The 23,250-nt window shown below is 40.1% G+C and overlaps 1 protein-coding gene across 5 annotated transcripts in view; it reads left to right on the top strand.

Annotated features, from left to right (window-relative positions):
* Positions 1 to 9,184, top strand: part of AHI1 (Abelson helper integration site 1) — an 85,240-nt gene extending 76,056 nt beyond the window's left edge. For all 5 annotated transcript variants that reach the window (XM_038132533.1, XM_038132534.1, XM_038132537.1 and 2 more), the window contains 2 exons: positions 4,341 to 4,420; positions 8,023 to 9,184. In XM_038132533.1, the coding sequence (XP_037988461.1) occupies positions 4,341 to 4,420; positions 8,023 to 8,260 (318 nt within the window). In that variant the 3' untranslated portion in view covers positions 8,261 to 9,184. The remainder of the gene's footprint in view (positions 1 to 4,340; positions 4,421 to 8,022) is intronic.
* Positions 9,185 to 23,250: the final 14,066 nt, after the last annotated feature.

The raw sequence follows: 23,250 nt of genomic DNA, 5'->3' as shown, positions 1-23,250 counted from the left end.
TGGCTGGCTCATGTTGAATTTGTCATCAGCCATCACCCCCAAATCCTTCCCCACAAGGCTGCACTCATTCACTTCCCAGCCCAGCCCATAGGTGTGTCTGGGATTGCCAGAACCCAGGTACAGGGCTTTGTACTTCGCTTTGTTGAGCTTCATGAGGTTTGCATAGACCCAGCTCTCAAGCTTTTCAAGGTCCCTCTGGATGGAATCCCTTCCCTCGTGTGTGTCAGATGCATGTGCAAGTTTAATTACTCTCTCTTAAGCATGTGTGGTGCTGCTTTATTTGTAAGCTAGTAGCTATGTGTTTTGTCTCAAAAAATATTTACACCTGTGCCTGTAGTATTCCTTGAGTCATTGAAAGAGAAGCTACCTGGTTTTTAAGCAAATGAATACCTGTTGGGGGGAAAAAGAGAAGGGGAAACTTCATGCATATAAGTTTACTGTAGGTGACCAGTCTGTTTAAAGACAGGAAGAATCAGGCTGAGCCACTGAGATGGTCAAGCAGATCCAAAAATGCTGTTAAGTGACACATATTATCTCAGGAGCAAGCTCATTTCTCCCTTTCCCATTTTTCTCTATGGGTCCTCTTAGCCTCATTCTGAAGAGAATTGAACTTTTTAATGCAAATGTTAATGCAAAGCTGCGATCCTGTATAAATTCCCAGAGGCCAAATCGTTAAGACTGAAAACAGGTGTTATAAACCATACTGCTTCAATCTGAAGTATCTTGTCTCCACTCCTCCTCTTTTTGTTATCCCTCAAAAACTCATGTAGTGGATTTGATTTCTGAGAAGCAGTATTTGCTGGTGTTAAGCCATGACTACAGTTTTCACCCAACAGATTTTTTCCTTTTATGCAAAAGAGAGAAGTTCATGCCAATGTCTGTCTTGCATACAGAGCCATGGTTCTTCTAGATCCTCACATCTAAGCTAATACTGTTAGATATAAGGGCCAGAATATAGTCAGTGTGATTTACACAGGCTTGTTCTTTAAAAACACTAAAGGTGGGGGGAAGCAATTGTAAGTAAATTGCATTTCAAATAGGAAGGTCATGGCAAAAGAAATATTTGTAATTCTGCTAGCAAAGGTCTCTGCCAGTTGTTCATTTAATGGGGAAATGTGTAGACGGGGCAGAATAGCAGGGAAGAAAATGATGAGTGAGGTGTGGTGTCACATTTCTCCTGAACTTGACTTGTTAGAACAGTTTTGACAGCAGGCATTGGCATAGTTTTGGGTGGTTAAATACATGGTTGTGAATCTTTTATCCACGAACTGCATAATAGAAAACAAGATACAGGGTTAGTACTGAGTGTAGTGTCCTAAAGGCGAGCATGAAAAGGCACAGAGACATGTTCATTCTTGCCATCTGTGATCCAATGAGTTTTTAATTAGATGAAGTTCTGTAGAAACAGCTTCTATGGGAGAGTTCCTCTGTAGGCTGGAGAGCAAATTCATTTACTGTCGTGGCTTGAGTCATCTGAATAGATTTTCTGCACCACTCTATTCTGTCCATCTACCTCCCAGTCTGCCAGAGTATCTCTGCAGACCAGTTTTAGGGACAAAAACTAGCCTCTAGGCTGCACAGCCTAGAGGAAAGCACCACCAAAAACGTAGATTTGGGATGGGATTATGTCCTTAGTATTTCCCTTAGATGCCCACTGCTTCAGGTTCTTTTGGAAAGTGTGTTCTGAAACACCTGATTGCTCCCACAAGTTGCAGAGGAAGGGTTTAGTGCTTGATTTACTGCTGTGAATTCTATAGCAGGGATCAGGAACTTGATATGCTTTTGTGTATTTTGCTTTTATTTATATTGCTTTGGTTGCTTCTTATGTGTCAGCAAGAGAGAATGTTAAGTATGAAATGAAAGAGCTGTAAAGCAAGCAAGACCTTTAGAAAAGAAAAATATGTACTTTATTACAATTTTCACTTCTATGATCATAAAGCAAAAAAACCCTTTGGAAAAGCCAAGCTTCTACAGTTGATGTGAACTAATGTTCTCTTCTTCTGGTGGGCTATATCTCTCAAACAGGGGGAGAATTAGAACATGGCAACAAAATAGAACACCATTAGTGGGACTGTACAAATAAGCTCATTTTTTGTACTGTGTTCAGCATTTGTTCTTATGAACAGAAAGATATTCAGAAGTGTCTGAAACATTAGGGTGTTTTTCTTTTAAGCAAACACTGCCCTAAGAATGCTGTATTAATATTTAAGCTCTGTGATCTGGAGGAGTGTCTGGCTCACACCATGCCTGTTCCAGCACCAGCTTTACTGCATCTTAGTACAGAGGCAGTGACAATAGTGCAGTTTGGAGCTTCCTGGGAGATCTGCCCATGCATAACAAGTGGTTGAGAGGTTTAGAAATGGACAAAGATGAGATCAACAGCCTCCTCAACTCCTCCATATTCCAGCCTTCCCTGGCTTGCTCCTGACATTGACATGTCCTTAGTGAGTTCCCAGTGTGCGTTACCACACCTCCTTTGCCAAAGATGTGCATGTTTTCCCAGCCTCCACTTCTTCCTCCTGATGCTTCATCCCCTTGTTTCACCAGCTCCTGCACTGTCTCCTTGCATCTGCCACTGACCCCCTTGTTTCTTCAGTACTGCTGCTTCTTACATCACTAGGATGGGAAAAGAAGGTCAGGGAGTAGACTGAGAGGGACACAAAGGTGTGTGGGACAGACAAACGGGGGTAGTGGCAGCGGGATCTGATTCATAAAGATCTAGTATCTAGTTCCTCCTTTGTGACATGCTTGAAAGTTTGTAGGAATTAAGAAAGAAAGCTGTCATAAACAGTACTGTGGGGTGTTGGGAGTCTGTTTCCTCAGGCCTAGGAATTCTCATGAGTTGCCATGTGAGATGAACAGCTATTTGAATGTCTCCAGTTGTGTGCTCTTCTTTCCTTGGTACTCATACTAAAAGGCTGTGCTTTTATATATGAAAGGCTATGTGATTAGTTCTTTTTAAAACAGAGCATAAGAATTTTCAGTTAAGCAGCTTAATTTACTGGATACTTTAATCTTTTAACTGTAAAACAAGGATAATTTTCTGTGTTTATGTGTCTGAAAGTATTAAATTCATAGGGTAGTCTTTATAACAGGTCAGGCTTCTGTAGCAGCACTTTAGGGAATTCTACTCTACTGTTCTTGAAATGGTTCATATTTGACTACAGTATTGACATAGTGAGAAGATTCTGTAATATATACTCAAAAATGTGGGTAAAAATGGTTCAACACCATTCACACAGGATTTTCTGAAAAATATTTTGTTTTGACTGCAAGCAGAATGAATTCATGATTGTGTATGGCAAGGAACTACAAGGTTATAAATGCTGAAGGAAGTATTAATTACTTGGAGTCATTCCCTTTACAACACTCCCTTGTATTTTTCATATCAGTGGTATTATATTTCCTTCTTTTGTGTTTACTTTTACCATTGACTTAGTCTCAAGTTTATTACTGTATTAACAAGGATTTTGTGTGTGAAATAGATGATTTTTCTTCCTAGCCCTGCCAATGCTACATGATTGTATTCTAATAGGCTGACTTTTGTCTAAACTAATCCAGCAATCTGTGTTTTTACAGCAGACTAATTCTAATGACTAATGTTTGGACATGGTTGTTGTGTGCAGTGTAAATGTATGAATTCAGTAAGTCAATGGGAGCTTGATCCTGTTTATTCTAAGTCACCAGAAAAATAATATTAAGCTGATAAAATAACCTGTCCCTGAAGACTCAGGAAGGGCATTCACATTTCCTTATGGGAATTCTTCCATTAAGTTTGAGACCTGTTAGAATTAGGTTTATTTGTAGAGCTAGCCAGTTGTACAGAGACCCTCTAATTACTTTGCAAGTGAGAGATTTGGGGAAGTTTACTTTTCCAGATTTGGGGAATCTTTTTAGCCCTGAACTACAAAGTAACCTGGAGTGATTTGAACTGCTTTTGAATGAAACTTGCAGGATTAAAAAAGACAGGTTTTTCTTGTGAAAACTATGCAATAAGAAGGCTTTATAGCATTCTGCTTTTTTACTTGTAGAAGCACAAATAATTCTTTTAAAACAATGTGTGTTTTAAGGTGGCTTCAAGCAGATTCATACCCTCTTTTTTCTACACATACCTGAAAACTGTATTTTATTTGCAAGCAGCCTTTTTTTTTTTTATAGAAGGGCACTGTTTCCTTGTTTGTAACCACATAGGAGTTAACATTTTATGGCTGATAGACATTCTTTTTCAAACGAGGTATATTCTCTCTTTATTCAGGAAGCTGGTGGGTTTTCTATGCACATGTGTTGGCCCCGTTGTCTGTTGTCTTTTTACTTTCCTGCTTTTATTGTCTTTTTTACAGATGTCACCAGTCACCAGTAAGTCAGAGAACCTGAAATTTATCTCCAAACATGACACAGATAGAGACTCACCCTCAACACAGTAAGCAAGAAATGCTTAAAACAATTTGCAGTGTTATTCCTACAACTGTTGTTTTGAAAACTGTGAGAAATGTTGGAAGGGTTGATTTTTTTTGTCAAGCAAAACAAGAAGTTAGCTTTAGGGTGATCAGTGGGAGAGTGCGTTACACCCAAAATGTGAAGGAAATAACAGTTCATATACATATGCACATCCCCAGAAGAGCAAGGACTGTAATGCACACGGCAATCAAAACTCAGGGATATGTGGTTGCTCACTGGCATCCCTTAGCCATATAGGAGGATTTATTGCTGCAGACTGAAAGATATTTTTACACCTTCTAAAAATGAATTAATGTAAATTCCAAAAGGTTTTCACATTCTAAAAAATGCCAGCCACACCTTTGATGATGACACTTGCATTTCTTAAAAATTGTAGCTCTCTGTTGCATGAAAGCTGTAAGCAGATAAGATCTCAGCATTCTGAACAGGAGCTTCCACAATAGCTTTAGCTTTTGCAACCATTTTGCTTCAAAAATTGATATCTGAAAATACTTCCCATGTTTGCCATTGTGTCTGTCACCTAAACAAAGTTATTCCATTGATCATTTTCCAGACTGGTTCCTTCCTTATATAAATGATCTACATTATGCTGTGAATGCAGATACATGCCTCATTTGAACCTGCCTTTTCAGGTATGTATCTGCATTCACAGCATAATGTAGAGTATTTAGATGGTGTAGATTATCAGTAGATACTAAATCTGAATTTTCTATCTCCAGCTGTATCTCTATTTGAACATAAATTGTGAGTGGAAAGTTTAACCCTCAAGCACAATGAGGAGTGGGCTGTACAACTACACATTGACAGAATTCAGTGTTGAATTTTGGACACAACTATTCTGGTAGTATATTCAGTATATTTAAGGAAGGAAATGCCTTAAAAGCACAGTTACTGTGACAGTTGACACAGTCTGTTAAAAGTCAGTATCAAAAATTTGGGATAACTCAACTCCATTGGTAGGACTTCAGGAAACAATTATTTTGAGTGACCTTTCCAGGGCATCCACTGAAAAATGTGGGACCACAGATTTAAAATGTGGAATCACAAATTATTTAAGAAGATCCAAGAACTTTGAGTCATACCAAATACAGATTTTCATTTTAATTGAAACTAGGGCTATCCTGAGAAGATATCACACTGAGGGAATAGAGCCCAAAAATTACTTCTGTTTTGTTTCAAAAAGGTGAGGGAAGACACCTACATGCTTGAATCACTGGAATGTGTGCTCCCTTATCCTGAACTGTAGAGAGCAGGAGCATCATGGAGATTCCAGTCTGAAATCATGCATGCTCCATGACATAGCACTTCACAGCAGTGACCACATGGACCAGTTTTTTTTCAGAAAAGACTACAAGCTGTTGCCTTATTTTGAAGCTAGAAAAGAATCCTCTGACACTGCTGATGCCACTAGTGTGAAAAAGTGTCAGTATTTCTGTTTATAGGTATCTATGCAGCACACATCAGATAATAAAACAGCTCAGAAACAGGGCTGCCTATTTTTCATGAAAACTCTCACTTTACTGTTACCAAAAACATGACCTGCCAGGACTCTAGTTTTCTTGCTCACTGCAGTCGATGCATCTTGAAATATCCTTAAAAATTTACATACATGCAATTGTTGTCATCCTAACTGGAAAAGGTTTATATTTCAGCATCTAACAGCAATATCAACATGACTTGAGATCCAGTCCAATCTGTACTTAAATAGTTGCTCCACCTAAAACATGCTGTTGTTTTCCTGTTTTCTGTGAAAATACTCTTAATATTCATGTCACATTGACATATATGATATGAGATTTATTTACTGCGTGATTCCTAAGCATCAAGTGGTTGTCAAGTACACGCTTTCAGTATGGAGAAGTGAAACTTTAATACCTGCACAACATGCAAAGACAAATTAATGTTTACTGGTTTCTTATTAGAACAGTATTGTTCACTACAGCCACAATACCTGCTGTAAAAGAACATGAATGACAAGTCCTTATGAAATGTCTGTTTATTGAGAATTTCTAGGTGAAAAATATGCTTTTGCAATAGGAAAACAAATTCTATACAAGATGACAGTGGACTTTTATCTTAGCCAAGCAGTTGACTTGTCTTCTGCAGACTCTAGAAGAAACAGAGAAATTATGCTGAGTGATTTTAATTTAAGTTCTGATACATCATCCCATCTGATGTTCAGATAATAAAAAGATGAAAACTATTTCTCAAAATTAGAGTAGCTTTATATTGGAAATAGCATAGTAACCTTACCCTTTGATTAGTAATGGTTAGCTGCTACTTGTCAGCACAGCCAGTATGTCCTTGCACGTGTTCCCATTGTATGGTTTTCTTGAGCTGCACTAGGTCGTGCTCTGCATAAATTTACATGAGACCCAGCTGAACACTGGGCTTGGTACATTGGTACTTACAACACTGAATAATTACTACTCTGTACCCTAGTTTCCTCATGCAGCAGTACTCCTCAAATTGTTCTAAGAATCCTAACACAAAGGTCCTCAGATTCCCAAACCTTTTCCTTAGGATGTTCTAGTAGTAGAGCTGCAGCAATCCACATATTCATGAGTATACAGTTTAGCTTTAAAAAAAGTTCCAACTACAGGCAGATATTCATCAGTTCATTAGCAAGGCTGATGTGTAAACATTTTCATCTATAAAACCTGATTACATTAGGACAGTATCATCAACAGTGCAGCACTTGTAACACCATTTTTGTGGAGAAGACACACATTACATTCTTCAGTCTTGATTCATCCATTTGCTTATGTGTTTCAGCAGCACTAAACAGCTCAGGACATAAACCAAGACCCTTTTGTGCTAGGTACAATACAAATTTTGAACAAAGACCTTCCTTTGAAAGGTTAAGAGTCGAAGTATGGTTAAGTATTTATAGTTAAAGTTACAACTTCTGCCAAGAGTGGGAATTCATGGTAAAAGTGGTGTAACATCTGCATAATCCCTGCCATCATGTGTAAGACCTGTCACAGGCATCAACTGGAATACAGGAGCTTGACCAATCCTTTTGGCACTGTATGAAGGCTGATAAGCAGAAATAGACATTAAAGCTATTTCTGACTCTGTCCTTGTTCAGGTATATTAAAATGGAAAAACTAATCTTAGGCACTTTGCCTGCATGTCTTATTCTTGTTGCATAAATAAACCAGGAGTCTCTCCTTAATTGTAAGCATTTTGGTGTCTGAGCTTAGGAAAGTGAAAAAAGACAAGTGCAATTGCTTTTATGAGAGGAGGAGACTGGTAATTTGTATTTTTTAATTGCATCTGTTGTCTGTTGATCAAGATGAGCTGATTTTTAAGATCATGAGCAGTTCTTTTCAAAGCAATGCTATGATAAAAAGTAGACTAGTGGAGTGGTCTCATATTTTGTCTTCATGGTTTTTCTGTCTTTGTTCTGCTGTGGAACAGTAGTTTTTGTAGTTGTTTCAGCATTGTGCTCAAGAGGACAGGCAGACAATTGCTCTAACACATCAGCTGTAGGTGGAAAAAGCTCTAAATTTGGGCTAACTTTGTGTTTCTTTTACTCTTTTTATATCCACCTTCCTCTAGAGGTACAAAGAAAAAGAAGAAAAGGATACAAAGGAATGAGAGAGAAAATCAGCACAACTTAATGAGCGTCGATACTCCTCTGTCATCAGTTACAACTAATGGTGTTGAAAACGAACCTGCATCCCGTGGGGTGGAATTGAAGAAGAAAAAGAAAAAGGCAGTGAGAGGCTCAAACTTAAGCACAAATGGAAGGACAAATATTGCCTTTGAGCTCGAGCGCCATGACGCAGAGGCGTAATTTATTTCTGAATACTGGGGCGATGTTCATTACACGCGTTGAAGGCTTCAATTAAGATCTCTCTTCTGGGATTAACAACAAACAAATAAATTAAAATACTTAAATATGCAAAATGGTACCAGTTATGACTTATCAATAGTGCAAACCTGTTTTGGATGACTTTTGCCCTGGCTTCCTTGAAATCAGCAGAACTTGAAGGTTCAGCTCCTCGCTGGACTGGAAAAGAACTGAAACTGTCAAATACAATGTTTCCTAATTTGATATCTGATTAAACTGTCACTTAGGCATTTGTGTAGGCTGTAGATCCATTGCAAGCAAAGAATCAAGTGAAAAAGTGTGATCTAGAGCAAAACATGCCCAACCACTACATAAGTTATTAAAGTAGCATTTTAAAGTGTGCTGTAAGTTAAGTAGAAGAGTGTTCAGAATGGTAAAATACCAAAGGAGTGCTGACCTTAAGGTGTACCTGAAGGCACAAGCTTTCAAAAAATATTTTCCTGACATCAAATATGGATTTGGACTGCATTTTGCAGCTCTGAAGGGAGTTGTGGAGTAACTACCTATGCAACTACACTGTCTTCAGTAGGACTACTTGTTCTTATCAAAATTAATTAGTGTTGCAAATTCCAGGCAGTTGTATTTTTCAAATGAGGTGTGCTGCACATAGTAAAGATTCTTTGCAGTTTTGTCAGAATTCCTGGCTGCTTTGGCAGCAGTCTTGCCAAATATACTTTCTTCTGTCTGAATGAAATATTTCATATCCAACTATGCTGTTTGTTTTACTTGTAGTCTTTATTCACTTCTAAGCATCATTACTCTATTTTTTTACTTGAGTATTATTTTGTGAAATTTATTAATGACTTCACTAATTATCTACGATGTTAAATAATTTATGTTTTATATTAAACAAAACACTTTCTATCAGTTAGTGTTGGTATTTTTTCTGGCTGATGATGTCCAGTTTATTTTTACTCTGCTAGGAAATTCTTTCTCCTCCCCCTCTGAAGCAATAAATAACATAAAATTAGAAAGTCCTTATTTAGTAGACAGGGCACTTGATTCCATTAAAAAAAGAAGTGAAAATAACAATGCTGGGCACTGATGTGTGAAATGCACCCAGATGCAGAGGACTTGTTGCTGTATATTGTAATATCTTCCTTGCACATGTTTTGAAGCCAGAAAGATCGGTAAACTTTTTTCTTTTGAGTAAAGCACAGCAGCAAATCCTCCCTTTTTGCCCCACTGGTAGTTGCTATTTGCCAGCAGTCCTAACTTTCCTCTGCCTGGAGCCTTGCCCTAAATGGGGCTTGCATGTGTGTACTGGAAACTTAGTAATGTTTCTTTCCCCAGTCAGAGGTGGTGTAAAATTGCCTCAGTCCTGCGGCTGCCTGGTTCTGTCCAGGCTCCCCACCTCTCATGTCCCTGCAGTGTGTTCCAGCTCATCATCCTGTGTGACATGTGGCATTTAGAGATTTTATAATGGGGAAAAATCTCGACATCTTACATTTCTTAAAATGTCCTGGGTCATATTTAAAACAAGGGCAGAGCGTGACATCAGGCTCCACATCAGGGAGAGCTGAGCAGTAGCCAAGATCTGGGAGCTCATTGGAAAGCATTGTAAAATGTTAATTTGCCATTGTCGACACTGAAGACAGAAATAACACTTCAGATAAACACCACGGAGAGATGGTAGTTCTAATCAAAGGCACAGCACCTCCTTTCATGCTTGCGAACTAGGGCTCCAATTATGTTCACTGCTCTGAAGCTGAATAGAGCTGCTTTGCCACACTTTCCAAATTGAGAGGAGAGGCAGCAGTAGAGTCTTCCAAGGCACAGTTCCAAATAACAATTAAGCAGAAGGAATCAGATAAGAGCCAAACATGAAAATGCAGGAGTTGAAAATAAACTTTTCATAATGTTTTCTTGTAATTGCAATAGCTTTTGTTTTGCTTCTATAATTTTTTTTCTTCCCTACCGCATGGTTGGTTAGAGACTTCTTTTCCTTTATACACAGTGTCACTGTGGTGCTAGTTTTCTGCATTCATTTCATATAAAAGTAACAAAAATATCTGAAATTTAAAAAGGTTTATGATCCTTCAGTATTAAAATTAGAGCCTTCACCCTAAAATTTCTTTAACAAATTATGAGCGTGGCACAATGGCAAAGAGTTTTTACCTTTTGTTCAAAAATACGGTTGATGCATTCATTTTTAGAACTGCTTTTTGGTATCAGTAGAGTTTTTATTCTTCTGACATTGCTGCTGGGGTTTTAAATTTATAAAAAAAGGATAAAACTCTCAAGCACTTCAGTGGTTTAAAAGGAAATATAAAGTTTTTAATTTAAAAACTTTATATAATGCTCCTTGTTTCTATGTTAATGCAATCTACATATTTTCTAAAATCACATTACAGTGAATATCATGTATATTTGCTGAATATTGCTTAAGTACTTAGAGGACTTAAATTTCAGTGGCAGAAAAGAATTCCACAAGGATTCGGATTGCCTACTGAAAATTTTCCTTTTTTATTAGATGAGGCATTACGGTGTCCTGCAGAATTGGTCCCTGAGCCATGATGTTTGAATTAAAATGCAAGAGTTACAAAAGTCTCTGTGAAACTTCCTTAGAGGTTGAAACAAGCTCATTGCTGGAACAAACCAGATAAAATGTTGCTTTAAAAAGTGTGTGAATATTAGATATTTATAGCTGCCTGGCAATAGCAGCGTCGTGGGTCTTTCATTGTTCTGGTGTTTGTAGGTTTTGTGTGTGTGGTTACACCGTAGAGTGGCTATTATGTTTTTATGATGGGGCAGAGATATCGAGAACTGTGTGTAAATCAGCAACGCAGAAGAAAATGCACAGCCGTGTTTTTCCTGTGTTTCCCAATAGCCATCAAATTGCATTTAGTGTTTTCCTTAAAATAATTTGAGGAACAGACATCATAAAACATAATAAGTGTATTTGTAGCATCACTTAATTCAGAAGGCAGTAGGGGATGGATCACAGTCAAACAAGGGCTAATGAGAACACAGAGGAACATGACAACCGAAAGTCTCTGTTGACTAGTGAACTAAATCTGCCGGCTGGACGCAATTGTCTGACGGAGAATTGAATGTCAGGATCATTTAGGGTTAACAATGGCCCGTTACAAGCAAAAGCAGACAGCTATGAAAAATAGCCGGCATGGTAGTCATTCTGCAGGGACCGTGGATGCAAACTTGATAATGAGGCACTTCATTCACTACATCCTTCTGCTCTAATTACTCAGGTGAATAGGAAATACTTCGTCGAAGGCGGGAACAGACTAGAGCAAAAACACTTGTTTGGTAAACACAAAGAGTGATGGGTTTTTTTAATGATCCTTTTCCAGCACGTATGAAATTAGTATGTATGCAATGCAACCTATTTTATGGATGTGGAAATTGGGAGGGGATAGAAATGTTTTCTGATTAGTGGAGGAAAGGCAGGAAGATTCATGTAAAGATTGGTACTCTGGGGTTTTTCCCTTAGCATTCTGTCCAGTGTCCATGCAGAATATTGCAAACAAATTAACTTACTTTAAGTACACCTGCACTTGTAAAAATATACTGTATTAGTTCAGTGAAGGGGGTTTATTGCTTGGAGTTTAGCATACATGCTTTAGGAACAAAACTGCTACATGTAGGGAATAGAAACAACAGGAGGTCTGAGAGGGGGAAATAAGCAACTTGAGAAAAAAGCTGCTGCTTGGGGGAGACTTGCAAAAATGTGGCAATTAGAAATTGGAACTTAAGAAGAAGGAACAGAAGATAGCATGTAGGTGTGTTATAGCAGAGCTTTGGTTGCTTCACTCATGTTTTTTAGACTTTAGAAATTCAGATATTTAACCACTTCATTTTTTAAAACATTTGTTTTGTGCCATTTACTGAAACTTTCAGGATGAGCTCTCAGAACCCACGGACAACATTCTGTGTGTCTCCAGTAACTCAGCTCTCTGGTGTTCTAACTCTGAGCTGCAGCCTACGGAGTTCCATGTAGTCTGACTTGCCGAGCTGTTAGGAGAGATGAAGCTTTCATTCCCTCATTTCTGGTACAGGTTTTCAGGAGGCACCTTTGTGGTCATTGTCTGTTGTGAAGGCACCTCTGCCTTGATTCAGTGCTCTCCAGCCTCTTCATCTGGTGCAAAACAGCTGCAGCAGAGATTGGAACTTCCAGAATCAAGCTGCTCTTTCAAACATGTAATGTCACAGGATCCCTTTCTTACATGTAGATGTGTTCTGCTCATAGTGGTTTTGACAAGAGTCTTTTGTCTTTTGTTCATCTGTTGTGTGGAGATTGCTTGCTGCCCTCCCCTTCAGAGGGGTTTGTTTACCAGCACTGGGATGTTTATGTAGAGTCCTGCAAGCTGCTCTGAGTAGATGGGCCCCTATATTCAAAGCTCCAGCAAAATCAGCAAGGAAAAGGTTTTGAGCCACAACATCATGGCTGCAACTTGTGTATACTAACTTTAAAGGCTGGGAAAACATTTTCTCTGTTGCAGTCATAGATGAAGGTGTCAGCTCGGCATTTCATATGAAACTTTGTCCACCTGATTGTGTATAAGGATCTTGTCAAACCAAATGAATTTTCACTGTGTTTGGCTGTGACAAGCAAGTTTACAAGTCCTGTGTAATGCTCAAGTGCAAACAATCAGCAGAAGCTGCAGATGCCTCTTTTAGCACAAAAAAAAATGTTTCCACACCGGTAAAGCAATATCAGTAAAATCTATGCTCTGAGCAGACTTCAAATTTTTGTTGCATTTATATCGCCTGCAAAGGCAGGGAGTATAATAAACTAGTGTGTAGCAGCTGTAAATTTTCTGAGGATTTATCTAACCACAAATACATCGAAATGGGGAAATAGGTCTATATTAAACTGTGCAAGATGCTGCTGGAACTCAGCCACTTCTGCAACATCCTGTAATTAATTTATTATGACAGGTCTGGCAAACTGAAACACCCAATACGCTTGCGACAGACTGTTATGATATAGCTGTTTGAAAACTCTGTAGTCACATAAAATGCAGGTATTGAAGGAAAAAGAAGAAAAGGTAGCCCAGTGTTACCATTATTTTTCTGTTATGTAGAAATTTTTCACCAGATTCACATTCACCAGCATCCTGGAGTGCACATGGCAGACTCAGTACCTCTGCCTGCACTAGCTGGGTAGGAAATTGTTGCAGAATATATTGGCTTAGATCCTACTGTTCTGGGATCAGAAGGAGAGTTAATGAAGTTCCGTGGACGTGTTCGACTGAGGGACCTCTTTTCACACATTTTCTGAGTCAGCGCAGGCCTAGCCATGTCATTTGGTGATGAAGTTAATAAGAGGAGCTCAGACACTCAGTGATGGTTTAATTTCTTCTTGATCACTCTATATTTGTTTTACTGCCCATTTTTAAGACTCTTGGTTTTGTTAAATAATAGTGAAAGAGCTCCAATGAAATTGTCTGTGAGTTGCCAAGAGAATTAGTACAGATTTCTCACAAATCAGTTTTTTAATGTCTCTAGTTCCTACAGAGGTGACTAGAACAGGTTGTCCTTGCATTCAGCTGCTTATCCTAAGTTCATTGCCTCAGTTCTCAGGTAAAATAAACACTGGATTTCATCTTTTTCTGGAGGTTATCTTCAATGTTGAACATCCTGCTATTAATCCACACCTAAACATATCTAATTCAGCACTGTGCAACTGCATCATTTGAAGAAAATCCTCTTTCTCTCCTCCCAAATTTTTGGTAAGTAGAATAGGCTGGTTTGCTCCCTTGCTTGCACTGCATGTTTTAAAGCACACGAGTTAAGCCTTTGCATATCCATTGCTGCAGGTGAGCCGTGCAGAGTACATGCAAGTAGCTATCATCACCAAGTGTTACTCACTTGGCAGTGCTGGGTTTTTATGGACCATAATTATTCCTTTAGTTTCACCTCAACATTTTTATTTTGCCATTGCATCATCCGGCTGCTTTTTTTTCAGTGTATGTCATCAGGATTTTGACACCTTTGTATAGACGCTGTATAAAGCAACTTCGTGTTATGTTCTGCATCCATTTGAGAGCTTGATGGGCATATACGATCATGGGTGTAGTAGTGACATCAGCCCGAGGTTCATTAAAATCAATGCCATCCAAAGCCAAGCTTTAGCAGGCTGCATAAGCCTATAATAAGCTTATAAGGGGTTGGTTAATCCCCATTGTTGTTTAGTATAATGTCATAATAAAAAAGTGACATCGGGGAAAGGGCAGAAGGGGCAGTAAATGTGCTCTGCAGTGGGGCCAAGCGCTCCTGACATCCCTGCTTCTTACGCAACAGCATGAGCAGAGCTGAGCAGTCCAGGTTGCACTGGAGGGTGACTGAAAGTGGCTCTTCTGTTAACTGAGACAGAGCTGCAGAGCCGTGAGCATCCCAGGGCGGCTTTCCTTGGTGAGGCACTGTGGGTGTGCGCAGGCACGCGGAAGGTGTGCAGCAACACGTGGCCCTGCACTGGCCTGCTTCCCAAGGACACAGCTTCATTGGACTTTGCAGGCCCTGTTCTCCATGGGAAACATCCCAGAATTAGGACTCCCAGTTTAGAGCCCAAAGGTTCTAATTTGTTGCCTGTATCCAAAGGCTTGGATGAAAAGGAGGTGGGCTGCCCTTAGGGTAAGCAAGAGCACCCTCACTCCTCAGAGCAGGGGCACCCAGGGCACCCTCCTCAGGGGCTGGTACTAAGCAGAGCCAGGGCTCGGGCTTCCTGCTCCTCAGGGATGAGTGCCAGTCACCGAGCCAGCTCTGGGAAGGAGGGCGGAGGCTCTAAGCAGCACTTTTGCCTCACACTTGGTCGCAGTTGTCTTTCCTTGCGGTTCTTTCAGTCAGGGTTAGATTTTCTCTGAAAGCAGAAAAAGCCCTCAATGGCAGCTCGTTGAGTTCAGTGTCTCTGCCATTTTGCCCTTTGTACTCTTTGTCAACACAGCAGTATGGGTTTTCAAGTCATGTTTGGGAACCTGGGCACCTGGCTCTTGCTGAGACTTACTTGAGGCAGTGTTTTTTATATCACTTTGTGGGACAAGAGTTAGAGACGTTGCTGCCTCCAGTTAGATCCCTGAGTAGCCTGAATTCACAAGGAAAAAAAATTGTCTGATAATTCTGAGGTTCTGCTCATTGGTCAGGTCCTGTGTTGGAGGAAGAGACCTGTGTAGACATGGTCTAAAATATAATTTCCTGATGGTTTCTGCTATCATCTAGCAACAGCTGGATTCAGTTTGCTTCATCAGGACAGCTGATATTTTTAACAATGCTTAGCATTGATTGTTTTTTCCTGCCAGTGAAATGGAAGGCGATACAGAACAAGCAATGCTGGCAGCCATTACCAACATCACTATCAACAAAGATTTCACCTGAGCCATGATAACTAGGAGAAGAAAGCTGTAAGACTCAAATATCATCCAGCCTAAATGTACATACAAGGCCTGCCACCAAAGGTAATAAACCTAACATTTAGCTCAGGTTGCTTGTTCTAAGGACACGTTTTGCAAGGAGAGGAAAGAGTGACTTGTTCAGCACACTGGGGCTGACATTGGTCAAACACTGTCAAGGTTTGGTCTTTTTGGAGGCTGAGGTTGCTTCATTGAGTTGTTTGAACTCCACCAGTTTCCCACACTAAGATCAGTGCTGTAACATCTGTGAATGTTTTGGGTTATCTTTTTTGGTTTGTTTTTTTTTTTTGTTTGTTTGTTTTTTGGGTTTTTTGTGGTTTTGTTACTTTTTTTTTTTTTCTTGAATGTGATGTGTGGTAAAACTTTGGAAATTTTTATAATTGAAGAAATCTATTCGTTGTTCATTTGAACCATTGGTATGTTTTTCCAGAGCGTTGCCATATTTTCCTAGAGCTAGAATTAGCTAAATTTAGATACTTGCTTTCCTAGGACGCAGCAATGGACCAGCACAGCTTCCAAATTTGAAGATGCATATGTTTGTGCCTGCAACTGTAGCTGAATGCTGGTTAACCTCACTTGCAGAGTTCTGGCGTGAATTGGAGTTTCTTGTCATGAATACATCTCACAGGGTCAGATTGAGTCCTGTAAATTGAACAAGAACTCAGCCAGAGAGAGGAAAAGAGAATTTGCTGCCATTTGAACCTGTGCAATACCAGCAGAGAAGTGTTTGGGCAGGGCACTGGCAGTCTCTCTGCACAGTGCAGCAGTGTGGAAAACAGGCCTGGCTGTCTGCAGATTTGTAAGCAGTGGCACATGTCACACGGGATTAAGGACTCCTGGAAGGACATGCAATTTGTGGTGCTGCTCCCATTCTCCCTCCCAGCCGCCCTCAGTTCCCTGCTGGCCTCCTGCCTCCTGTGTAAAACTCCAGCTGAAATGGAGAAATGGGATGGGTGGCAGTGTGCCAGCTACCCGGGCATCCCTCTCTGCAGGCACCCTGCTGTCCATCCCTGAGGTGACTCACTTTTCAGGCACTTGTGCCACCTGTGGCTCAAAGAACTTACTCACTCCTGGAAAAATCTGTGCAAATATTGATATAGCTGCCAGGTTTTACATCGGCCCTTTTGAAGGTTGGCTTTTTTGTGTAGTCAGGTTGGCTGCTGATTTGCCACTATTGTTACAACTTTTTTGACTAGAAAGGTGTGAGTAGAAGTAGTTTTTGCTTCTTCTGTCCTAAGGTGCTAAAGTGTCTGCTCTAGGAAGAAAAGCATTTGGAAATGCTTTGGAAAGTTAAATTAAAAGCTGTGGTCTGGGTTCTTAGTGCTGTCTGAAAACCAAGAAAACACCTATTCAAAAGATGTTGAAATGATTATTTGTTTCCACTTTGCTGAGTTTAATTTACAGCTGGTTTTGTGAGTTTCAACTGAAATCAGATTAGTTAACTTTAATCTGAAACTCAAAGACCTAATTCATTAGCTATATTTTATCAGTATTTACTAAAAAATACCAGCAGTGATTTTACAAATTTTGAAAAGGATAGGATTACATTGTCGTAGGAAATATTTAAAATGTTGACAGTTTTTTCACAAAATAATTCTGTGTTTATTTAAGGACCATTTTGGGGAAAACTCTTTCTATGATAAACACTGATGTTGGATATTCAAATCAACTCCCTCACTGGGCAGTAAAAGTAGTCTAAGAGAATAAGAGTGCATATTAAGTGACTTTTGATTTCAGTGAGATTTTTGATAATGTCTTATATTATGTTTTTTTATTACCAAAAAAATATATGGGGGGGGGGGCAATATATGGTCAACTATCACAAGGAGTTGATGCATAACTAATTAAAAAAGAAAAGCTGCATTCAATAAAGAGTTATCCAAGTTTAGTTATCATACCAGGGAGATATTGCAAGTGAGGTCCCTGAGGTCAGTTCTCTGTCACTTCTATTCACTATTTCCATTAATGAGCTGGATGATGTAGTTGTATTTATAAAATGTGTGCGTGACACCAGGAGTTTGCAGATTGTTTGTAGGACATGATCAGAACTAAAAATCATATTGGAAAATGGAAGTAATAGTGCAAATCAGTAAAATTGGAGCCAGTAAGATCTGTGCTAGAGGAAGGAGGAACCAAAGACAAAAATACAAAATGGCTTTCCAGTTTGATTGCAGAAATATGCGAAAGGTGACAGGTTCAAAGGCAAGCTAAGTGAATCATCAACACACTATATCTGTTTGGAAAAAAGGATCACCTGAGTGGTATTAGCAGAGGTGAAGTGTGTAAGATCAGATTATTACTTCTTCCCAAGTTTTGCTGCTGAAGCTTCAGCAGGAATAGTTTGCTTTAGTTTTGGGCACTGCATACTGGCAGATAAGCTGAATATGGTTCAGGGAACAGCAATGGGCATGACAAGAGATTTAGAAACCTACAAGAAATGTGCAAGGGATTGGAATTTTCAGTGCAGAAGAGGTAAGGAGTGGGAGACACAATAGGGATGCTTAAGGTTTGTACAGAAAGCAAGTGAGGTTGCTCTGTTTGGTACAATCTATGCCCATGTGATTTCATTACAAAGCTCATCTATTATTTTTCCTCTGTCATGGAAAAGTTTAGTTTTATCTTACAGCAGTGTGATGGAGCAAAAAAAAAAAGGTATTTCTGGATCCATTTAAATTATATGAGCATACATTTCCTTTCTTTCTCTTTGTTATGTGTACTATTATTAGTTGTCTTTTTCTTCCTCTAAAATAGCATCTGTAAGACTCACTTAGATCAGTGTTCGTGCATAACAACCATTCTTTGAGAAGAAAATTGCGGTGAAAATTTTTTATTCATTATCTCCTCTGTCATAAATCTCTAGCTGGAGCATAAATCCTGACCCTGAATCTTTCTCCAGAACTTGTGAGTCCATGGCTATTCAGTTTTTATTGTGCTTCCCCGGTGATTTATGGCAAGACCTTGGGTAAACTGAACCTCCACCTCAATTTCCCTGTCTTTAGCTGAAGATACTAATATTTCTCCCGTGGACAGCCTGAGAGTTAATCTGTGTAAGACTGTCTTGACAATGTCCAGTCCTCAAGAAGACTCTTTAAAAAGCTAGCTGTCACATACCTCTGACTCAGTGGTCGAAAGGTTGTCTGTATTTATGATGGGACTAAGTTTTGAGGGTTTGGGGATTTTTTAAGTACTTCTGTAAAATCATGTTTTTTCAGTCTTATGTCTTGGAAGGGTAATTTTGATTATTTTATTTTTGGGGCTGTGACTATCAGGCATGAGAGCAAAAAGCTCTGGAAAAGGCCTTTGTTTGTAAAGGTGGATTACTCAGCTGTAGTTGGACACTATAACATATCGCAATACACTTTGCTGGCAGCTATAATAGTAGAGCAAGCTCCACTGGAGCTCCAAAAATCTGGGATGGGACTCTGGCCAGAAAAACTGAAAGCCTTGAAGTATGTTCCATGGCAAGGAAAGAGAGGTTACTTCTCCCCTCAGGTTTCTTGCATTCAAAAATGATAATTACCATCAAAACAGAGAGGAAAGATAAATGCTGGATAAGCTGGCAAGGAAAGGACTCAAGATTCTGTCCTCTACAAACAGGAATGCCTGCCCAGCACATATAATGCCATCTTGATTTGATAACAAAACAGAAATGTATTAAAAAGTAGTTGAGAAGACCCTGCTTATTCTACAGAACATGAGATAATAATGTCCTATCCATAGACAGGAGGGTCATGCTGCAAAGACAGTATTTATCTCAATTGTAATCACTGTCTCATTAAGGAGTAGAAGTATCTTTACTTTGAAATTGGATTAATAAAAGGTGTGACCATTTAAGCTTTTGAAAAATATGCAGACTTATATGATAACAGCAGGTAGAGGTATTTCTGGTAGGTCCTCATCTCTGCACCTTCATTTTATTAATTCACTGAGCCATATGTTTAAACTAAAATAAATACTGTGGTACAGCTGGAAATGTCTCACTGTTGAAGAACTTGGCCTTTTCCCTGTCCATTTCTCTTTTTTTGTGAATCTCAAATGGTGGATGGTCTGTAATGTTCTCACATTTTTTCTTTGTGAGGTCTCTTTCTCCACAAAGCAGAATTAACAAGATTTCTGTTCTGGAAATCAGGTAGTCTGTGAATGCAACTATTTGGTGGACAGGAGGGAAATAATAGTCAGGAAATTAACAACACCCTATTACCATGTTTTGGTTTTGTTATTTCTCTTATCCTTTCCCATTCCCACAAACTCTCTGAAAGCACCAAATCTACTCCAAGTATTAGTCTGAGAAATCACTTTTTGCTTGCTAGTATAAATGTATTTTCTCCATCAGTGTTTTAGTTTCATGCTGCATAGAGTACAGGTGGATTTTATGGCACATGCATTGAATAATCCCACCAACCATTCAAATAATTTGGGGTTTGGTGTCAAATGACGGAAGCTGGACAATTTTTCTAAAGGAGTTGCTGACGCACAGCTGAGTGCACACAGTCAGTGCATTTGATTGCCCACAGTGTGCTGCATGCTTGTCCCTGAGAAGTCACCAAAGTGCTGAAGCAGCTTTAGGGCCAAGTTTCATCTCACACCCCTTACCCAGACAACTTGAAAATGTGGAAGTTCTGCAAGCAGAGATGTTTTTGAGCTTCATTGCTGGGCAAATCTTGTGGGAGTCCATGGGAGCTGCTGGGCTTCCCGGCTCTGGAATACCCTGACGAGGACTCCGATTTACCTCCTCCTGAGTTCTGGCAGCTGGACTTCAGAGGATCTAAACCAGAAGGAGCCCCAAGAGGTTGGGCCTGAGCAGTGCTGGCCCGTTGCCCAGCTGTGTGCAGGCACAGCCCTTCCAGGGTGCCCCTGGGGCACTGCCCTTGCGCTGGCACGGCCGCAGAGTTAAAGTGCAACTTCAGAGGCTCCTCTGCCACTGGTGCCTCGTGTAGTTCATGCTGGCAGCACCTATTGTTCTGGAGCATTTGAAGGGCATCCAAGTTTTGGCATCATTAGATTATTGCCATGGTGCTCAGGCTGCAGATCCTGTACAATAAAAGGGGTTTTACTTTATGTTCAATCACTATTAGCTGTTATCTGCAGCTTTCATCTAGTCTCCATTAATGAAAGAACAAATAATTCCAGAGACTTAATAGATGTTTGACCATTCAAATATATGCAAAGTGATACCATTTATAAATGGGAGGAAGTTGTTTTGCAAGCCTAGAATTTCATTTGCTGTGGAATTTCCATTTAACAGTGTGAATCAAGTTAAATCCTGAAATACTACACTTAAGGTTTTCTCATACTTCATCTCCCTTTCAGCTGAAGGCTCCTAATGGTGATATTTCTAAATCCTCTTTGATTTCATTAGAGGGTAATTATCTGTTGATACCATTAACATTGCTGCAAAGAGGAAAGCATCAAGGTATTCTCCATGATCTTGCTGACTGAAAAAGAAGGAATAGGCTGGAATTGCAGCTAGTAAGATTCAGATAAGACTCTGAGAAAACATTGTGTGAGGAACTGAGAGGTCTGAAGAAACTGGGCATCTCCATCACCAAACAGTGTTTTCTATTTTTACGGTCAACAGAATAAGCAAGAGTTGCTGTTGCAGTCTCCTGGCAAGGGAAATGTTTTCTCTTTCACTGAGTCTGCACATGGCACTCATTCTTCAAAGCGAGGGATATAGAAGGCACAACTGGCACAGCCAGGCAAGTGTTGCTGCAGCGCAGCCGATGATTGCCAAAGGATTGCATCACAGCCCGGCTTTCCAGCACTTCCAGCCCCGTGGCAGCCTTGGAGCTCTTGGGTCTGCAGGCATCGCTTTCCCCGGCGCTGCTCCTCAGGGTCAGAGTGGGCGGTTTCGCTGAGGGCCTGCAATGTGACTGCAGCTCAAATCCCCAACTCTTGGTGAGGTGTTTTGAACTGGCGTGTTTGAGGTGAATCAGGAAGGGCTCAGTAGCTCTGACACCGGCACAGAACTCCTGCTGGACCAACACAACTGAGCATTTATCCCTTGTTTTTCCCTCTTTCCTTCCAGACCTTTGCATTATTCTCTGTTTACCAAAGCTGCCTTATTTACAGCTGCAGAGGCTTTGGCAGAGCTAAGTCTGGGTTTTGTCACAGCTGAAGAGCAGCTGCAGAGCATCCTTACCAACTCTCCACCCTGAAAGCTGAAGCACCAAAGACTGAAGGTAAAAACAAGCCCAGATGTTGCCTGAGTGTTTGACTTGTCTGTCCTGCCATCACTCAGCTTTCAGTGGTGGGTAGGCAGCTGTCAGAATTTGTGACAAATCAGAGGGACAGTTAGTTCTAATTCAAGTTGCTACGGAAAAACTGATGGTGGGGGAGAAAATAACCTGGACCAAATAAACTTTCTGCGAGGCAAGAAACTGCACTGCTAGTGAGGTTAGACATGCGCTCAGCATGTGATTGGAGAAGGGAAAAAAAGAAAAGCCCAGTGCAATTTGAGAGGGGCATTTTAAGGTATCAGGTGATGGAAGCAAGAAACAAGGACCTTTCCCTCTCTGCAGCCACTGCAGTGAGCCTGGTCCTGGAGGGCTGGAGAGACCCTTCACTGACAGGTGGATTCCAGAGAGGCTGTCAGAGAAGTAAATACACCCTTGTTAATGACAGCTGCTTAGCTAGAGAGTGAAAAGGAGGCCGATATGTATAATACTCAAATGGTAACGATGGACATTTTTCTTTTTCATGGAGGGAGGTATAAATAGCAGGAATGGGATGAAAATGAGAAGCAAAACTTGGGCTACATGTAAATGGAAAAATCTTAACATTGATATTATGGGATCATCACCTCAGGGTAGCAGTGGAAGCCTGTAGTTTAGGACTTGAACAACCAGCCAGAGAAGGAGCACGAGGCACCACATTGCAGGGAACAGTCCTGCCTTTTGCACTTGAATTTGCTCATAAGGCTCCTTTGCCACTTCTCCTTGAGGATCTGAAGGAATGTTTTGTGTGGACGGCTCAGCCAAACTGCAGCTTTGGGAATTCTTATCTATCCTCAAAGTCTTATCTTTTATTTCAGTTGTTTAGATTTGCTGACTTCCCGTCTGCAGCGCTTATCCATGTTTATTGTTCAGTTTTACTATTCCTTGCTTAACAATTGCTCCTTTACTCTTGACGGTGCTTCTTGAGTGATTTCTCTGTTTATCTTTACCACCTTGTTCAGGTGTTAGAAGTAACATGCTAACCTTGGAGCTGTCTCAGCAATCCAAAGATGCAAATTTTCCCCACAGATTTGCTGGGGTTTTTTTACTTGCATAGCAGCCTTTTTATTTGTAGCATAGTTCTGAACTAGATATCTTTCTTGCATTTCTCTACTAACGTAGTTTTGCTCTAGTTCGTGTAGCTTTTGGGGTCTTTCTGATTTGTTGTTTTCTTTCTCTGATCCTTTCTAGGCAAAAAAGGGTTAATTAGCCTCAGTAAAACATTGACAGTCACTGGGGACTGCTGCAACTGAGATGAAAAACAAGACTGCACCTGTATGCTGGCAATTTCAGATAGATTCTGGTCAACTATTTTTCTCTCCTGCTTTGTTGTGCCAGCTGCCTCAATGCT

This window comes from Motacilla alba, chromosome 3 (genome assembly GCF_015832195.1).
Source record: "Motacilla alba alba isolate MOTALB_02 chromosome 3, Motacilla_alba_V1.0_pri, whole genome shotgun sequence".
In the NCBI taxonomy this organism is placed as follows: domain Eukaryota; kingdom Metazoa; phylum Chordata; class Aves; order Passeriformes; family Motacillidae; genus Motacilla; species Motacilla alba.
This window is presented reverse-complemented; position numbering and strand designations above follow the sequence as displayed.